Below are 19327 nucleotides of genomic sequence, written 5' to 3' on the forward strand. Positions count from 1 at the left end.
ATGCATTTCGAAATAATACTGTAACCGGTGGTGTTTCCATACAAAGCAATATGGTAGCAAGGAAAAATGAAATATAAGGTAATTCGGACGAAATAGGGGGCTCCTTCAAAGTGATCATGAACAATATATCTGAAATGGGAACTCACCTTTTCTTGCTAGGCGTTGTGGTGATACGCCAGGATGATTCTTGGAAAACTGTGTTGAATCTTCCAATGCTACGCATGCTTTGTCCTGTGTATGTAGCAGCTCTCAATGAAGATTTGTAAATGGGGTGAAGCAATTTTTTCTGCTCCCTTTCCCTTTCGCAGTATTCAATCACACGCAATATAACTTTTGCAAGCATCGATACGTAATACTGGTTTCCTTCGAACCATAGGCCTACCGGTAGGTGTTGTTGGCGACTCCCGAGATAAGGCCAGCAACTGCCTCTTCACTCATTTTGATAATGTTTAGCACAACTGCACAATAAAAACATGCAGACACAGTACAGCGCCAAAACATTAACGAAGCACACGACAATGAATACCTTGTACAACACAGTCAGCTACGTAAGTTGGTAGCAGTCAAAACTGCTTGCCTACCGAAGCCTCCCGACGTTTACCGACTTCTACCGATTCAGGACTAGGGAGAGGTCTGCCATCTAAAAGTTTACACACTGTAGGCTAAAATAAGCTTTATTTGCTGCTGCTATCCTCACTTTAATTTCAATTTCCATTTTATTCTGTTCATTGATGATGCTTCCCAAATATTTGTAAGCATCTACTCTTCTAAAAGTGAGATCAATTGGCAGTGGACTACCACGATTGGGTGCCTTGCTCACGACCACGTACTCTGTTTTCTTCTCATTAATTCCAAATCCTACTTTCCTTGCAACGTTTCTGTAGGAACTTGTCACGAGTTGTAGGTCGTCTTTGTTTCCACTTATTAGGACAACACTGTCTGCATAAGCAAGACTATGTATTTTATTCCTACCCATCTTTACTCCAACTGGGTTTACTTTTTGGTGTTCTCTATCTACCGTTTCTAAAACCAGATTGAAAAATATTGGAGATAAAGCACCTCCTTGTCTAAGGCCTGTTCTGACTTCAAACTTCTTTGACACTCCTGTGTTGGTCTTTATTTTGCAATAGGTTTCCTCCAAGCATACCTGTACTAGGCATTCAAATGGTTCAAATGGCTCTGAGCACTATGGGACAAAACATCTGAGGTCATCAGTCCCCTAGAACTTAGAACTACGTAAACCTAACTAACCTAAGGATATCATACACATCCATGCTCAAGGCAGGATTCGAACATGCGACCATAGCAGTCGCACGGTTCCGGACTGAAGCACCCAGAACCTCTCTGCCACCGCAGCTAGCGTACTAGGCATATTAACTTTTCAGGACACAAACTCTTTGAGAACCCTGGTTATTGTGCTCCTGTACATGCTGTCATAAGCTTTTTTGAAGTCAACAAATACCATGTGGATGTCAACATTATGTTCCCACCCTTTCTCAGTTATCTGTCAGGGAGTAAAGAGGTGATCACTAGTTGACCTGTCTCTTCTAAGATAGCCACCTATGATTCCTTCAGCTAGTGTTATCATTCTCTGGAGTAGACACTGTGATGGGATTTTGTAGGTTACATTAAGGAGTGAAATTCCTCTTATCATTATTACAATCCAGAGGGTCATTCTTTTTTAAAATGGGGCAGACTATGGCAGTTTTCCAGTTGTAGGGCATTTTCTCATATACCCATACTTTCCTCATCAATTTCACGATTCTTTCAATTTTAGGATTCTTTTTAGCAATTCTGGCCCTCCATTTTTTATTAGTTCACCCCTATCTTTATCATCACCCAAAGCTTTATTATTTAAAAATTTTTTAATTATTGCCTATATTTATCCTTCACTGGGTGGCTCTACTTTGATGTCTACTGTGTCTGGCACGTCACATAAAAGAGCTTCAATGGGATCTTCGCAGTTTAGTAAATTAGCGAAGCAGTCTGCCCAATGCTGTTCTACTACAGTATCACTTTAAAGGATTTTTCCTTGGGTTTCTGTAATAAATGTATCTCTCTTTTTATATTTTTGTGTTGCTTCCCTTATTTTTTGGTACATTTGTCTTGTCATGTGATGAATACAATCCTCCTCTGCTTCTTTTATTAGTTCCTTGTAATACTTCCATTTCTCCTGCCTTAGCATAGTAGCTGTTTCCTTTATTATTCTGGTTTACTTGTCTCTGAGATCATTCTGGATTATTAGACAAAATAATTCCTCCCTTACCCAATCATAAATGGGCTTTTTAAGGTTTTGGTCTCATTGGTGAAGCAGATTACACATACTTCCTTTTCCTATTATCTACAAGACAATGAGCTACTTATAAATCTGAGGTTCAGCAGAAATGCAGAAGCACAAGTAAATTTTTCAGAATAATTGACAGCATAAGGGTGTTTTTATTGTAACATTCTCAATTAGTTACAAGCCTCCTGGATTTTACTCTCTATTCCTATCCTTAGAGAAAATAATATTAACGCGGTCCACCTTCTAGCAGATAAGCTTGAGCATACAACTGTTTTCCAGCTATAATGCAGACCTCTGGTGAGTAATTAATAATTACATGAATAATAATAAATGATACTGGGAAGTCCTGGATAGAATAAACTTAATCATCTGTCCCCCTCCCACCCCTCACCCCCAAAATACACACAGAAACAAACAAAACAAGGCTATAGTGCCTCAACCAATAGCACTGTACTACACTTTACCCATGTGCATGTTGTTTGTGTTTGTAAACATTCTGTAGACTGACACTGCCCAAAAATTCAGCAACATTTTTACTCTTGTTTATGTGCTGTGTGCTCTCAGGTGTGCCTCAGTTATAGTCAGTCAGGTTAGTAATGTTTTATAAAATAATGAAAGGAAGAAATGTAATCATCATTACCAATGGGGAAAAATGTACTTTAACTAGGACACACAATTTCTGGAGATCTATGAAGATAAAGGTGCTCTTTATTAGGGGCATGCAGTTTCATTAGGATTTTAAGGTTAACTGGCATATAAAGAATGCACTTACATACCTTCTTCATCATCATCCATGTGGTTGACGTCAGTATCTGAAGGTTCGGAATCGTCTGAATCGTCACTGTCAAGTTCAGCTGTACCCTGTAAATTATTTTAAACATTAAAAACTGTAGCAATAATATCTCATACAGTTTTGTATCTTGCACTCTTAATGGGCAACCATAGAAAGTGCACTCTCCTATACAAAAGCATACCCAGAATCTGAGCAAGGGGGAGATTCACATTAGCTTTGCAGTGTATGGTACAAGAGTTTCGAGTTTTCATGACAAATGATACAACTGCTACTAGTCAGCACACATTAAATGTTCCACCTTTCTTCAAAGTGATACTGAATTGTTATGTCTGTGTGTGGCAGTGCAAGATGTGAGTTCTGTTCATAAAAACCATTTTTTCTGGTGAGGGGGATTGCTCCTTCGAGTGATTAAATGAACCCTTGGTGTGCACTACTTCTTTGGAACTTCAACTGATCTTTGCAGTACAGGGCCCAGGCCGACAAGTACTTTTTTGGGTTTTGCGAGACATCTTTAGGTAAATTCTGCTACGGTAGCTATTGACAGCATCACACATTACCCTTTTGACAGTCAAACACTTTTCATTCAGCATCTACCTATAGCCCTATGCTTCGTTTTAAACCTGTTGTGCAGTGATGTCCGTTTCTTTAGTTTCTTCACAGAAATTTTTTACCATGGGAGGTTCCTCCAGTCACAAACTGCTCTACTAGGTACCTATCAATCCAATGTTTGGTCACCTATTCTTTTAAATGTCAACTGAAGTTCCTTCAGATGCTGCTGACCGGCGGAAAATGTTTTGACTTCTTTTTTAAGGTATGGCACTACTTCCTGAATCTAATTTACTGAACATGTATACCTTTTTACTTAGTCTATTTGCCTTTGTACTTCAGTAATCTTTGTTAGAATGGCTTCATGGTCACAGATACCCATTAAAAGCATACAAAAATCCACAGAATTCAGGTTTTTTGCTAACAATGGATTTAATGTATTTCCAGCATATGAGGGCTTCTGAACAAGTTGTTCCAAGTAGTTTTCAGTTATTTCAGAGGATGTCCTGTTACACTCACCACTTACTAAACTGTAATTTTACCAATCAATCAATGGATAATTGAAGCCAGAAATGTAATTACTAATAAGCTCAGGTTAACTCAAAGTTTTCCTTTACATCTGGTGATGAGTCTTGTCAGTAGAAGGACACAGCTAAGTTTCTGCACACACTTGATACTAATACTTGCCCAAATAATCTTACACAGATCTTCAATTTCTCTGTGGAATTGAGTGTCTGCTGCAACAAATACACCATCTCCATCTCAAACTTACTTTCAATATACACTGATTTTTACCTTGATAATGTCCTTACTGTCAATTTATGTGTTTAGTCAGCTTTCTGGATCTAGTATTATATGAGCCCATAATGTTTTAGAATTGCTTCAAACTCTGACACTTGAAAAGGTTTCAGCAGTACTTTACTAGGATTTAAATTGTTTCAGTGGAAGTGGGGACAGCAGCATTTCTCTGGGTATTAAAATAATGCTTTGGTGCCTCCTATAGTTACAAGTTATATAAACCCTTGTGTGCTTTGCATACACACCCAGCCATTGGGATAGCAACCTCTGATGTGTAGTGCACCCCTGACTCATTTAGTGAGAGACTCTAGCTCTCATTCATATGCTGCAAGCATAACACGTCAGCCTGTAACATTCAAAGTCTCCAGTTCAAGTTGCCTGGTTAGCTCAGAACTGAGGACCCTATTCAGTTCAGGGAACAATGCTGCAGATTGTGAGCTTCCTTCAACCTCCATGAGCAAGATCAATCTTCTCAACAGTCTCTGCCATTCACTAGAATAAACCAAATATGACTTCAGAGACAAGACACTAGGCAGTGTTCACTCAAACATGCACCACAATCTGCAGCTTCTTGTATCTTGTCCTCTCAATGACTGCCACAACAGCCTGTTAAATATGTTAAATGAGACCTCCAAGTATATACATAGAGCACATGGTGATCCTCCCCATCTCTTGCTATCATTTTTAAAAAACAGAAATTGGTAGAGCACTTGCCCACAAAAGGCAAAGGTCCCCAGTTCGAGTCTCAGACTGGCACACAGTTTTAATATGCCAGGAAGTTTCATATCAGTGCACACTCTGCTGCAGAGGGAAAATTTCATTCTGGAAACATCCCCCAAGCTGTGCCTAAGCCATGTCTCCGCAATACCCTTTCTTTCAGGAGTGCTAGTTCTGCAAGGTTCACAGGAGAGCTTCTGTAAAGTTTGGAAGATAGGAGACGAGATACTGGCAGAAGTAAAGCTGTGAGGATGGGGCGTGAGTCGTGCTTGGGTAGCTCAGTTGGTAGAGCACTTGCCCGTGAAAGGCAAAGATCCTGGGTTCGAGTCTCAGCCCGGCACACAGTTTTAATCTGCCAGGAAGTTTCATATCAGCGCACACTCTGTTGCAGAGTGAAAATTTCATTCTGGAAACACAAATTTAGTTTACAACTGACTATAAACTAGTACTATGAATTATATATACTGTATCATGATACAAACAAGCCGTAACACAGAGAATGAGAGATCATGGGACAAAAACAAACAGGTCGACTTACCTAACAACACAATCTCATCAAAGACATAATCCGAAGTCGAATTATATACATAAGTAAGCATACAAAACTATGGATTTTTTTACTTAGCTGAATTTTTGACACCTTCTACACAAGTGTGTCAACAGTAAACACTGTAGCATCAATTTACCCCACTCAAAATTACAAAAATCAGAGGACACCAAAAAACCACATTTTCCACATGAGACAGCTAACAACGCAATCTGAGTCATCAATTATGTAAATTTTTCTTGAAATTACTCTACAACTCCATATTATGGTTCCTTGGTTTTACAGGTCACTGTTTTTTTTCTTTTCTTTTTTTGTTCATAATCATTTGTTTAGATGTTTAATAGTTCCAAGCAATACACATAGAAATATATTTTTATGAATGATAGACATATGTACATCTGTCGTCTACAAATATGGATTTTGTAGTTGTTTGTAATACTATCATTTCCCAAATAGAAATCATTTTTTATCTATCTGGCATTGCCATTCCTACATAAAACTGCTGATGTGTTCTCTGAAATTTGCATAATATTACACAAATGTAATGAATGAATTACCTGTCAGATTATCCTGCCTCTTTCTGCAGTTTTCATCTTATTCTCCATGAATTACTGAAGAGCGTGGCAGACAGTACATCTTTTATAGGGTATATTGATGTATATCTCAGTTCCACTAATGAATAGTGTGTGGAAAGAAAGTATAGCTGTATGACTGTGTGCGAGCCAAATTAATTGGACCCAAGTGAATTCTATGGGGAACCACAATAGAAATTCCTGAATGGAATAATACACAAAATAATGGAAAGAAAACCACTCACCTATAGCTGACTGATATTTGGCATACAGAAACACAAACAGTGAAATATTTATACTAGCCTTCCTTCAAGTCTTCTCTTTCCCTTGTGCAAGTACACACATTCACACAACCAATCACATGGATATCCAAACATGCAGGTGACTCCTCTATATAAAATGGCTAGAAGAATGGACCCATATTGGTTTGCTGCAGAACTCCTGAATATACTTGAAGTACAGATATAATACATTTCTTAGATACCAACAACCTTACGTCCATGAATCAGCACAGATTTAGAGAGCATTGCTCATGAAAAACTTAGCTTGCCCTTTTCTTGCACGATGTACCGCAAACTACGGATTAAGGGCAACAGGCAGATTCCACACTCCTAGATTTCCGAAATGCATCTGCAGACTTAAAGAAGGTACAACCATATGGAATACATTCCCAAATATGTGAGTGGCTCTAAGACTTCTTAAGTAATAGAACCCAGTATGTTGTCCTCAGCAGCATGTGTTCATCGGAGACCAGGATATAATCAGGAGTGCCCAGGGAAGTGTGGTGAGACTGCTATTATTTTCTACATACATAAATGATTTGGTGGACATGATTCTCAAGAGTTTTTTAATCAGGTTCTCATAAAACGTACGATGTCTGAGTACCTTCCTGTTAATACTTTCCAATATTTCTATTTCAATGAACTACAAAATTCACAGTCTTTGTCACTATCAAACAGAATGCAAAGACATAACATTAGAATGTTCTGTGTCAGTTCCCCCCTCCCCCCCCCCCCCCTCTCACCACAACCTTTAAAAAAAATCTATAAAGGTAAGAATTACATGTCCAGATAAACAAAATGTGATTTAGATACCAACGTCACCAGTCTCCTTCGAAGGTCAAAGAAACTTCGTACATACGATGATGACCCCCCCTCTCCCCTCGCCATCAACACATAAAAAAAAGTGAAAAGTACTAGAGATTGTGTAGAGCCTTCTACAGTCTCCCAAAGTAATGAATGTCCTTTGTATGTAGTAGTAAGAAGGTAAGTTTTCTTAAGTAATTTTAACAATAAGAACTTTTAGCTTACTCTATTTTCGAACTGTATAGACTGGGCAGAATTTTCTCTAAACTGAGGTTGAGTTTCTGCTGTTGAAGGAAGTGCACTAGCAGCATCTCCTCCTCTAGAATTTGGTTCTACTTCAACTTCAACTTCTGCTCCATAATCAGAATTCAGGACCATTGCGTCATCAACAGCACCGTCTCTCCTGAAAGCATATATTCAGAGTATGAGTTAAAGATTACTTATTAAGGGTGAGTTTATGAACAAATAATCTGAGTTCCTTGCATTTTTACTTGCTGTAATCAAAAAATTTGAAGCTGCACATGTTAGTTCTTTCTTCTAACTAAGTCCAGTTACATCTGTTTTTAGGACAAAGTATTTTGTGAACAGTTCCAGTATACAATGCCTGCTGAAAATGTGAAGCAACCAGAAGGGAAGGAGAATATGGAATGTAACTTCATGGGTGCAGCTGGAATGTGAAATTATTTATGTGCTTTTGTTGTTGTTGTCTTCAGTCCTGAGACTGGTTTGATGCAGCTCTCCATGCTACCCTATCCTGTGCAAGCTTCTTCATCTCCCAGTACTTACTGCAACCCACATCCTTCTGAATCTGCTTAGTGTATTCATCTCTTGGTCTCCCTCTACGATTTTTACCCTCCACGCTGCCCTCCAATTCTAAATTTGTGATCCCTTGATGACTCAGAACATGTCCTATAAACCGGTACCTTCTTTTTGTCAAGTTGTGCCACATACTCCTCTTCTCCCCAATTCTATTCAATACTTCATCATTAGTTATGTGATCTGCCCATCTAATCTTCAGCATTCTTCTGTAGCACCACATTTCGAAAGCTTCTATTCTCTTCTTGTCCAAACTATTTATCGGAATGTCAGATCCCTTAACCGGGCAGATAGATTAGAAAATTTGAAAAGGGAAATGGAAGTTAGATATAGTGGGAATTAGTGAAGTTCGGTGGCAGGAGGAACAAGACTTTTGGTCAGGTGAATACAGGGTTATAAAAACAAAATCAAGTAGGGGTAATGCAGGAGTAGGTTTAATAATGAATAAAAAAAAAATAGGAGTGCGAGTAAGCTACTACAAACAGCATAGTGAATGCATTATTGTGGCCAAGATAGGCACGAAGCCCACGCCTACTACAGTAGTACAGGTTTATATGCCAACTAGCTCTGCAGATGAAGAAATTGATGAAATGTATGATGATAAAAGAAATTATTCAGGTAGTGAAGGTAGACAAATATTTAATAGTCATGGGTGACTGGAATTCGAGAGTAGGAAAAGGGAGAGAAGGAAACATAGTAGGTGAATATGGATTGGGGCTAAGAAATGAAAGAGGAAGCAACCTGGTAGAGTTTTGCACAGAGCATAACTTAATCATAGGTAACACTTGGTTCAAGAATCATGAAAGAAGGTTGTATACATGGAAGAAGCCTGGAGATACTACAAGGTATCAGATAGATTATATAATGGTAAGACAGAGCTTTAGGAACCAGGTTTTAAATTTTAAGACATTTCCAGGGGCAGATGTGGACTCTGACCACAATCTATTGGTTATGAACAGTAGATTAAAACTAAAGAAATTGAAAAAACAGAAGAAATGTTGAATTTAATTGATGAAAGGAGAAAATATAAAAATGCAGTAAATGAAGCGGGCAAAAAGGAATACAGACGTCTCAAAAATGAGATCGACGTGAAATGCAAAATGGCTAAGCAAGGATGGCTAGAGGACAAATGTAAGTATGTAGATGCTTATCTCACGAGGGGTAAGACAGATACTGCCTACAGGAAAATTAAAGAGACCTTTGGAGAAAAGAGAACCACTTGTATGAATATCAAGAGCTCAGATGGAAACCCAGTTCTAAGCAAAGAAGGGAAAGCAGAATGGTGGAAGGAGTATATAGAGGGTCTATATAAGGGCGATGTACTTGAGGACAATATTATGGAAATGGAAGAGGATGTAGATGTAGATGAAATGGGAGATACGATAGTGCGTGAAGAGTCTGACAGAGCAATGAAAGACCTGAGTCGAAACAAGGCCCTGGGAGTTGACAACATTCCATTGGAACTACTGATGGCCTTGGGAGAGCCAGTCATGACAAAACTCTACCATCTGGTGAGCAAGATGAACGAGACAGGCGAAATACTCTCAGACTTCAAGAAGATATAATAATTCCAATCCCAAAGAAAGCAGGTATTGACAGATGTGAAAATTACCGAACTATCAGTTTAATAAGTCACAGCTGCAAATTACTAACACGAATTCTTTACAGATGAATGGAGAAACTGGTAGAAGCCGACCTCGGGGAAGATCAGTTTGGATTCCGTAGAAATGTTGGAACACGTGAGGCAATACTGACCCTACAACTTATCTTAGAAGATAGATTAAGGAAAGGCAAACCTACGTCTCTAGCATTTGTAGACTTAGAGAAAGCTTTTGACAATGTTGACTGGAGTGCTCTCTTTCAAATTCTAAAGGTGGTAGGGGTAAAATACAGGGAGCGAAAGGCTATATACAATTTGTACAGAAACCAGATGGCAGTTATAAGAGTCGAGGGGCATGAAAGGGAAGCAGTGGTTGGGAAGGGAGCGAGACAGGGTTGTAGTCTCTCCCTGATGTTATTCAATCTGTATATTGAGCAAGCAGTAAAGGAAACAAAAGAAAAATTTGGAGTAGGTATTGAAATCCATGGAGAAGAAATAAAAACTTTCAGGTTCGCCGATGACATTGTAATTCTATCAGAGACAGCAAAGGACTTGCAAGAGCAGTTGAACGGAATGGACAGTGTCTTGAAAGGAGGATATAAGATGAACATCAACAAAAGCAAAACGAGGATAATGGAATGTAGTTGAATTAAATCAGGTGATGCTGAGGGTATTAGATTAGGAAATGAGACACTTAAAGTTGTAAATGAGTTTTATTATTTGGGGAGCAAAATAACTAATGATGGTCAAAGTAGAGAAGATATAAAATGTAGACTGGCAATGGCAAGGAAAGCGGTTCTGAAGAAGAAAAATTTGTTAACATCGAGTAAAATCAAATTTACAAAGACCTTAGCAGTATGAACCCCTGTATCAGTATGGCATTTCATCCCTTCTGGCCTGGATACACAGATTGACTCAGTTGAGAAGGGTCCCACAAAGCCATTGTATCCTCTCCTCTGGCAAACTGGCCCACAAATATTTTACCTGGTCTTTGATAGCCTTCACAAGAGTACTTCAACATCATGCAGAAAATTCATAGAGGCATGTGCCATGTGTGGACAAGCATCATCCTATTGAAAAAGAGATGTCACATGAGAGGTAATACTTGAGAAACCAATATGTTATTCAACATACTATTGTTCTGTCACAGTTCCTTTAACCATTACCATCTGCACCATGAAGTCATACCCAATCATTCCCACACCATGATGCCAGAAGTAACTTACTGGAATCTCACCTCAGGTCTCCAACAATCACTGACAACAGTCATCAAGGATAGTGAAAAACCACAATTCATTGATGAACAAAATGTGATGCCATTTATCAGCAGTGCATGCTCCCCAGTCTGGCACCACTCCAAATGCAGCCATCTGTGTTTGTGTGTTAATGACAGCCTTCACATGGGATGGTAATTCTGTAGCCTGGCTGCTGCTTGTGTTCTACCAGAAAAGCGAGATAATGTAGAATACTGCATGGAGTCAGTGACTTTTTTGCATGTCAGCTGCAGATGTGAGTGGATTAAGATGTGATTGGGGCAATACAGTGATTGCGGTTGGCTGAAACTTGACAACTATTATGCCTGCCCTCACACTGCCACTGTCACATCATAATGCCTTGAAAATCTGGATGTAGCACGATTTGACCACCCGGCCAAGTAGAGAGATACTGTGAGGCCCCTTTCCAACTCTTTCTGGTGCTGATACACTGTCTCACATGAATATTCAGCATCTCCATGTGCTTCACAGTGATCACTCACTGTCTGATGCTGTTCATGCCGTTTATATACCATGTTGTGCCTTGTAACCTTCCAAGTCATCCTTTCCTGAAAGGAAAGGATGACTCATTGCTGTACTCGATCATTTTTAAATCTTATCACCGTCTTTGAGTGCATTGCACATTCCTAATGGAAGGTAACTTTATGCCCTGTAACCTCTACAGATGAACAACAATAATGTCTCTGGTGGCTGTTCTACTGGTAATTTACATACCCACTGATGGTGTGTATGTGTACAAAGGTACAGTGACATCTGATTATGTCTTCTGGGTGCTTAATTTCTAGCAGGCAATCTACCAAGTCATGACCTTGTTACACAAATCCATATGAGAACAATAAAATAAAAAAGTAACAAATAAATTAATTACATGACAGGATGAAACCGAGTTTGATGAACAATTATGTGCACCAACATTCATTAAATAGAAATTGTTAACTGCCTGAAGAAATCATGATAATTTTGTGTAACATCACATCTAGCTTTGATAATGACCCCAGTTCTGTGAGTAAGGAAGTCTACAAGTGTCTTCAAGTATACCATATCCAGCTGAAGCCACAGCTGGTACTAGCAAATAGTAAAAACGTTGGTTGCTCTGTTTCACCACCGTTCATGTAATCCCAGACATTGTCCACAGGATGAAAATCTGTTGATTTAGTGGGGCAATTGAGGTACAATAGGATGCCCGAGTGTGTGTCAAACCAGGAAGTTGTGCATACAGCCTTGTAAATACAGCTCTTGTCTTCCCCAAAGACTGAAGTGTCCACATTTCTACATTGATCTGGACAACTAACTGGGACTGGCTCTTACACAACACTTCACTTCACTTCCACGACTTGCACCAGCAGTGATGGATGACCATTGGTTCCAGTTCCACACCACCTACAGCACTCCAATGGAAGTGGTGGGCTTGTTTATAAACTTACAATGAACAATGGTGGGTATTCTAATAGTGTGCTAGCATACTTAAGGTGGTTCAACATGGAGTCCTATACACTGAAGTTGAATGAGTGTCAGGTTTATTTTGACTGATCAAACCGGGCAAAAATTCCTAAACACAAAAAACAAAAAGGATGAAAACTAATTAGGATATAATAACAAAAGAGAAAAGTTATGTTAAGGAAACAACAAATGAAACAATGAAAAATTGGCAGAATTACTGCAAGAATGTGTGTAGCAGACACACTAATAGAATTTAAATGAAAGTGCAGCAATAGTTTTTCCACCAGATTAAGAGATACGACTAACTCAAAGAATATTCTGCAAAACAAGGCTATATGTTTAGGTTACCCTACAATACTGGCTCCTCACAGATCCATTTTGAGGCTTCTACAAACAGTTTCCCACCTATGGGAAAAAATGGGCAGTGAAGTACTGAATAAAATACTTTCTTAGTGAGTTATAAGAAGAATAAGGAAGACAAGAATTTAACATTATGCAAAGATGTGTCATTAGGTATGGAGTAGGAGTTCTGATATGAGAGACAGGGAAGAAAACTATCAATCTAATTTTCAAAGTAACAATTCTTAGATTAACCGTTTTTAATCCAGGAAACCATGGCACACCTAGTTGTGAATGGCCAAATAGGAATTTGTAAGGTGTTCCTCCTGAATCTGACTCTAGTGTCTCGAGCAATGTACGATTTTACTTGAAAAGCTGAATACAGGATGGAAGAGGAAAATCAGATTGACTAGGGTTTGACATAATTTCAACAAAAAGGCCATTAAAGACATAATGCAATCACAGGAAATTGCCAGTAACCTTTCAGAAGTCACAACACTAGTATTCACCTTAAGTGGTTTAGGGAAGTATCACAAAATGTTATTCTAGAATACCAGAGAACTCTTTGAACCCCCAAATGTGAGTCCCCTGTGATAACCATTGTACCATGCACTCACTGGGAGACAAAAGGCAGTGCAATAAATTCTTTGATGAGCAGTGCTAACTGCAAAAGCAAAATTAAAACATCTGCAAATACCACAAGCATTATCAATTAAATGTTCAGAAGAAAGAAAATCTAGTACATTACTTCTTGTTCCAAACTGACAGCAACTTGTTCCTCATATCTTAAATGTGAATATGTGCACAGCAAGGTAACAGTAATACTGTGTATAGGCCTACATGTTCTAAAATATTGTGAATCAAATTTAGTACAGTAATTAAATGATATTTTTATTAGCACCTGGCATTTGTATCTGTAGAAGCATTCTCACTGTCTTGCTCTTCCCTGTTCTGTTGATTTTCAGTGCTTGTCCTCTCAGATGAGTCTTGAGCAACTGTATTTGCAGCATCACTGGCAATTTCTTCTAGTTCTTCGACTTGGGCACTTCCTGTGGCATCATCTGTAAACATAAATCATAAAATGTAATGACATTATTATTATTATTATTATTATTATTATTATTATTATTATTATTATTATTAATCTGATCAGAAACGTTTTAAAATCTCTGAGAATTGGAAAGGCTGGTCAGCACATCTAGGAAATTCAACCTCAATCCTAGTACTGTCAACAAAAAAAGCCAAGACCTAACCTTTTGTTCAGGCAGATAGGTAGGTAGGTAGGTTGGTTGGTTGGTTAAGGGAATAAACAGTGAGGTCATCAGTCCCCCAGTCAATTGATAGTTCATCTGGAATTAGTGGCCTTTGCAAGAAATTTGATCAGATTATGGAAGTACGTAGGAGAATTTAGGTGCTGAAAGCAATGTTGATGCCATAACAAGAAAGCAGTGCTCCACATTCTGGCCCTGATGGACCAGTGGACTGTTGTGCCATCCTCTTCCAATGGCATCATCAGGTGCAGTATAGAGGGACGTGGGGGTCAGCGCACCGCTCTCCTGGGAATTGTTGGCTTTCTTGACCTTGGAGGCACTACTACTCATTCAAATAGCTCCTCAATTGGCCTAACAAACCTCATTGCACCCTACTCCACTCCTCCCATTAAAGAAAAATCCTCAGCAGGACCGAGAATCGAACCCATGTCCTCCGCGTAGCAGCAAAGACGTGCTGACCATGGAATTTTGGAGATGGAAAATATTGATGCTATAGCTGAGCAATAATTTATAGATAAGTAAAAGCATATGGGTCAGACCAATACGTGGATCAGAGCAGATGAGGGAGCTTCAAGGGCTCATTGTGGTGAGAGAAACCCCACGCACATCAAATTCCCCTGCCAACTCAATGAAGGATCTGAGAATAAAAACCACTTTCACAGAGAAAATTGAGAACCATTTTCATGGTCAATTAGTCATCCACCAACATTAAATGTAGATAATCTACAGGACCATGTTCAGTACAGAGAGCCAGAAGAAGGGGCCATTCTACCAAGATGTTAGTTGCTGTCTGCAAGGCTCCACAATCACAAAAAAGGTGATGGCTTGTTACATATAATAAAACTATAGTTTAATATGGTATGTTCAATTTGGAGGTGATACAGGATGGTGGACTCTTTCCAGGAGAAATGGAAGGATGACTACCAAGCAATAGTAGTCTCCTCAACAGTGTGGCATTTGTTAGAGGGGACAGTACTCCACTGGATGATGATCGTTTCAGAGCGATGAAAGGTCTTGTTTTCACCCACAAAACCGTATCTGGAATCAAAGGTGAACGTTGGGTGAGTAATTGCTTCTTTAGCCAAGTAGATGGTCAGTTTATTCCCTGGGATATCCACATGGCTTGGAATCCAGAGAAAGACATCTGAGCAGGCAACACCCTATGGTCAGAGAGCTGGTCATGAATCCAGATATCACAGAGTGATGAGAGTAACATCTATCAATGGTTTGGAGACTGCTCACAGAATTGCTACAAATTAAAAAAAGTCAATGAAGGCCTGTTTAATAGAACATAGGGCTCTGTTAATGGCTGTATGCTCTGCTGTAAAAATGCCAAATGTTACTGGCAATGAATGTTGTTCCTGGTCTGCAGGAAATGTTAAAGCATATGCTGATACATTCCTGAGAGATAGGCAGAGGATGCAGCAGAGGGCCTCAAGGTGCATTCCAACTGGTAATCCCAACTGAAAGCATGGATTAGGGGTCAGTGTCCCTTGTATGCAAAAAGAATTTGGGGTGTTGAATGATTTTAAAACTATCAGTGGTGAGTGCATAAGTGGGTAAGAGTTTGGACTGCTCGAAGTGAAGAAGAAAGATCCCCTCAGACTGCCCACAATACTAGCCTAGGATGCACAAGTGGCCAGTAACTCTCCATGATGATGGACTGGGTCCAGAAATTTAAAAGCTGAAGGTGCCACAGAGCCATAATCCTGGCAACCATAGTCCAAACTAGACAAGACCAAGGGTCACTAACTATTGAGGAGATCGACATGGCCAAAAGGTGTGGGCAGGAAAGCAATGAGCATTAAGCATTCGGATACAGGTAGTTTCTAGTTGATGAATATATAGTAGTCATGTAAGCATTTTATGAAAAGAGAGTCCAAAAAATGGATACAGGTAGTTTCTAGTTGATGAATATATAGTAGTCATGTAAGCATTTTATGAAAAGAGAGTCCAAAAAATCCTGACTGTAGAACAACATCTGAATGCTGGGTACCCAAATGGAGTTTTGGGTCAGGATGGAACAAGGCTACACAATGGGAGCTATACCAAATGCAAAGATCGTCAAGATACAAGTACAGGTATGACCACTGGTCCAAAACAAATCAATAGATCATTGAAAAGCGGTGAAGAGTATAATGCTCAGTGTGAAGTTATGTAGGATGACTTCCTCTTGGACCCAGGGGAGCACAGCAACTTACCAAATCTAATCTCAAACAACTGATGAAATAGACACTAGCTAATAAAAATTGGCAGGGATCCTTAGAAGCTCCAGTCATGGAGAATAAGTACTGTATTTACCCGATTAAAAGACAAGGCTTTTTTTCCCAAATGCATGTTTCAAAAAATGTAAGGTCTTCTTATATTCACGGATTAAAGTATGGCTACTGAAGTCAGCATTTTTACGTAGTTTAATAGAGTATATAGGGGTTGTCTTACATTTACAGGTGATGCTCTGGCTGTTGAGGTCATGTGCAGATTTATTTTTAAGAATTTGGAACTGGAGGACAGGGAAACAATGGTCTCATTTGAATAGGCTCAGATTTCCTGATACACCAAAGTGTTCAATATAGTATCAAAGTTGCTCAAACAGCTGTGTGACATTTCAACTCGAATGGCAGTAGTACAAAGGATACATAAAAAGCTATGAACTTACAACAATCTATTTCTCTGCTTAAATTTGACAATTTTTGAAACACGGGAGGAAGTAACATTTAATTCTATCATCTAAATCTCTATCTTGTCAATGAGCCAGTTTGGAAGAAAGAGACATTGTAACATTCTCACATCAGTACAGAAGTGAAATCCGATATGTATTCACAAAAAGAACAGCTGTGCTGTCAGGTCTTACCATAACCACAACCTCAGAAATTATGTGCTGTTAGGATTATTATTATTATTATTATTATTATTATTATTATTATTATTATTATTATTATTATTATTATTATTATTATTATTATTATTACTGTTATTAATAGTGACACCATAGACAACACGGTTTGTGAGAAAGAAGGTAGAAAACAAAACAGTCTGGAAATTAATGAAAACTGTTTCTTTTTCTTTATTTTATTTCTCATTATATTAGCAAAATGTAGACAATAAATGGCACACGAATTGAATAAGTAGAGTGAAAGCCCGCTTTCACACTTTTCAAGGGATGTTAAAAAAAAAAAAAAAAAAAAAAAGCGTTAAGTGTGAGAAAATGTAAAGCGAAGGAGATAAAGTTTTAAGCTGTAAAGGTTACATATAGGAACCCCCTTGCACTTTATGTATGATATATATACATAACAAGCATCAAAAGACTTGTCAAGGACTTGTTTATTATCTAGTAAAAACTGCTGATATAAATGGACCTGATAACTGTCTGGGAAGTGGGAATGTTTCATTCATTTTCATATGTCATAATCAATGTTCTTGAAAGCCTGCAGCTGCCATTCATTATTTAAATAATGGAACACTGCACTCTTTGCATATTTTTTCATGCTTAGCACGACGCATTTTGAGGATTTTTTCTCATTGTCAAGTGCAAATGTGTACGTAAGTATTTTGTGTGGCATTTGAATATGTGTTAATCTGTGTCTCTTGCACTGTAGTTGTCTTTTTGAGGTTATCAGGTACTATACCTCATCAGTTATCTGGAAAAACAAACACGTGAAAACTGTCACTCACATTCTTTGTTTGTGCAACATCACAAAAAATACATACACAAATACAGCACTAGACAACGAGAATAAATTCTCGAAACACATTTTGCTCAGCATAAATAAAATACATAACTGGTGCTGTGTTTAAACTGAAAACATTTGAGCAACATAAAGTGAATAACAGTGTCAACTAGTGCTCCAAGTGTCCATACGCTGAGACACGCTAAATATGGTTTGACAAAGTGTCACGATGATCACAACAATCATGAAACTGCGTTTGCGCAGTAGAGACAGTTTGGAGATGTTTCGATTGGTCATATCTTCATTCAAATGAACCTAGTTACTCCCATCAGCCACCACGCTGAGCAAAGCTCGGCAGCAGTGGGTGATACGGCACGAATTGTTCCAACTCTTATATGTTTACCAGTTAAAATCTGCTGATTAGAGTGCTCTGGTGTCAAGAAACTTAACCACATAATATTTGTAAACACTACTGGATGGCCAACATATTGCCAGTGTCATTTTTTCTCTACAAACATTTTTTTGTAATGCGTAAATCACCGGAAAATTATAAATGTGCTGATGTAAAATCAGGTGAAAATTAACATTGTGGGCATGGGAAATATGATGGGACCAATAAAAAATGTCGTAAGCAGCGGGAAAACATTAATTCTGGAAACATAAAAGCCAGGTTATACTGTATACTGTTAACTTTTTAGGTAGATACTTTATGCCAGTAGAACAGCCAATTTTGGTTAGTCTGATTATGTTAAAAATATATTATTGTCAAGGAGCCTCTCTTTAAAAAAAAAAAAAAAAAAAAAAAAAAAGGGGTGGGTGGTGGGGGTGGGGGTGTCATACTCTGGTAAATATGGTAAAATGTGATGGCAGCACATGGTGATGTACGCCTTATGTAGGTCCAAAAAGACTGCAGTGAGGTGTTGATGTTTAAAAAAGGCTGCCAGATTGCTATTTCTAACTTAATGAGATGGTTGGTTGTAGATAGTCCCTCCTGGATAACACTCTGATGCAAAGCCCCATTATTCCAGAACCCAAAATAACTGGTGGGCTACCGTTATTATCACACACTGTGCAGAGCATGCTGGCAAGGCTAACTGGTCAGCAGCATAGTTAAAATATGGTGGTTTAAAGGAAATAATAATATACTAATGTCATAGCGTGCATGACTAATGTAATTATAAGAGTAGGATGGAAGCTAAGCGAAATTACAATTCTACTGTTTTAACACTCGCAGCCATCTAGGCATGGGTATGGGTCTGAGAAATATTAGCAATGAGCATATATTGATGAACCAGTGACAATACTGTACAATCAATGGTGAACAGATTGCACAATATGCCAACATAACCACAGCTTACCATTTATAAAACAAAAAAATTATCAAGTGTAATAGTTATAAAAGTAATCATAATTGTGTAGCCAATGGTGAGTATGCATAATGTGCTACCTAAACACCCACTGTCAGTTATAAACAGAAGAACAGAGTCCAGTGAAGTGTAATAATAGTAAGACATAACATATACATAACTACATGTTATTAATATTTTTAAATATAGAAGAAACATAATATGATGACT

General features: G+C 38.4%; 1 protein-coding gene across 1 annotated transcript in view; it reads right to left on the bottom strand.

Annotated features, from left to right (window-relative positions):
• The window catches only part of LOC126184382 (E3 ubiquitin-protein ligase HUWE1-like), a 219850-nt gene that overhangs the window by 151487 nt on the left and 49036 nt on the right, over window positions 1-19327 (bottom strand). The window contains exons 15-17 of the mRNA XM_049926767.1: window positions 13713-13872; window positions 7568-7745; window positions 3061-3145 (exon numbers count right to left, since the gene is read on the bottom strand). Coding sequence (XP_049782724.1) covers window positions 3061-3145; window positions 7568-7745; window positions 13713-13872 — 423 coding nt within the window. The remainder of the gene's footprint in view (window positions 1-3060; window positions 3146-7567; window positions 7746-13712; window positions 13873-19327) is intronic.

This window comes from Schistocerca cancellata, chromosome 4 (assembly GCF_023864275.1).
Source record: "Schistocerca cancellata isolate TAMUIC-IGC-003103 chromosome 4, iqSchCanc2.1, whole genome shotgun sequence".
Taxonomy (NCBI): Eukaryota; Metazoa; Arthropoda; class Insecta; order Orthoptera; family Acrididae; genus Schistocerca; species Schistocerca cancellata.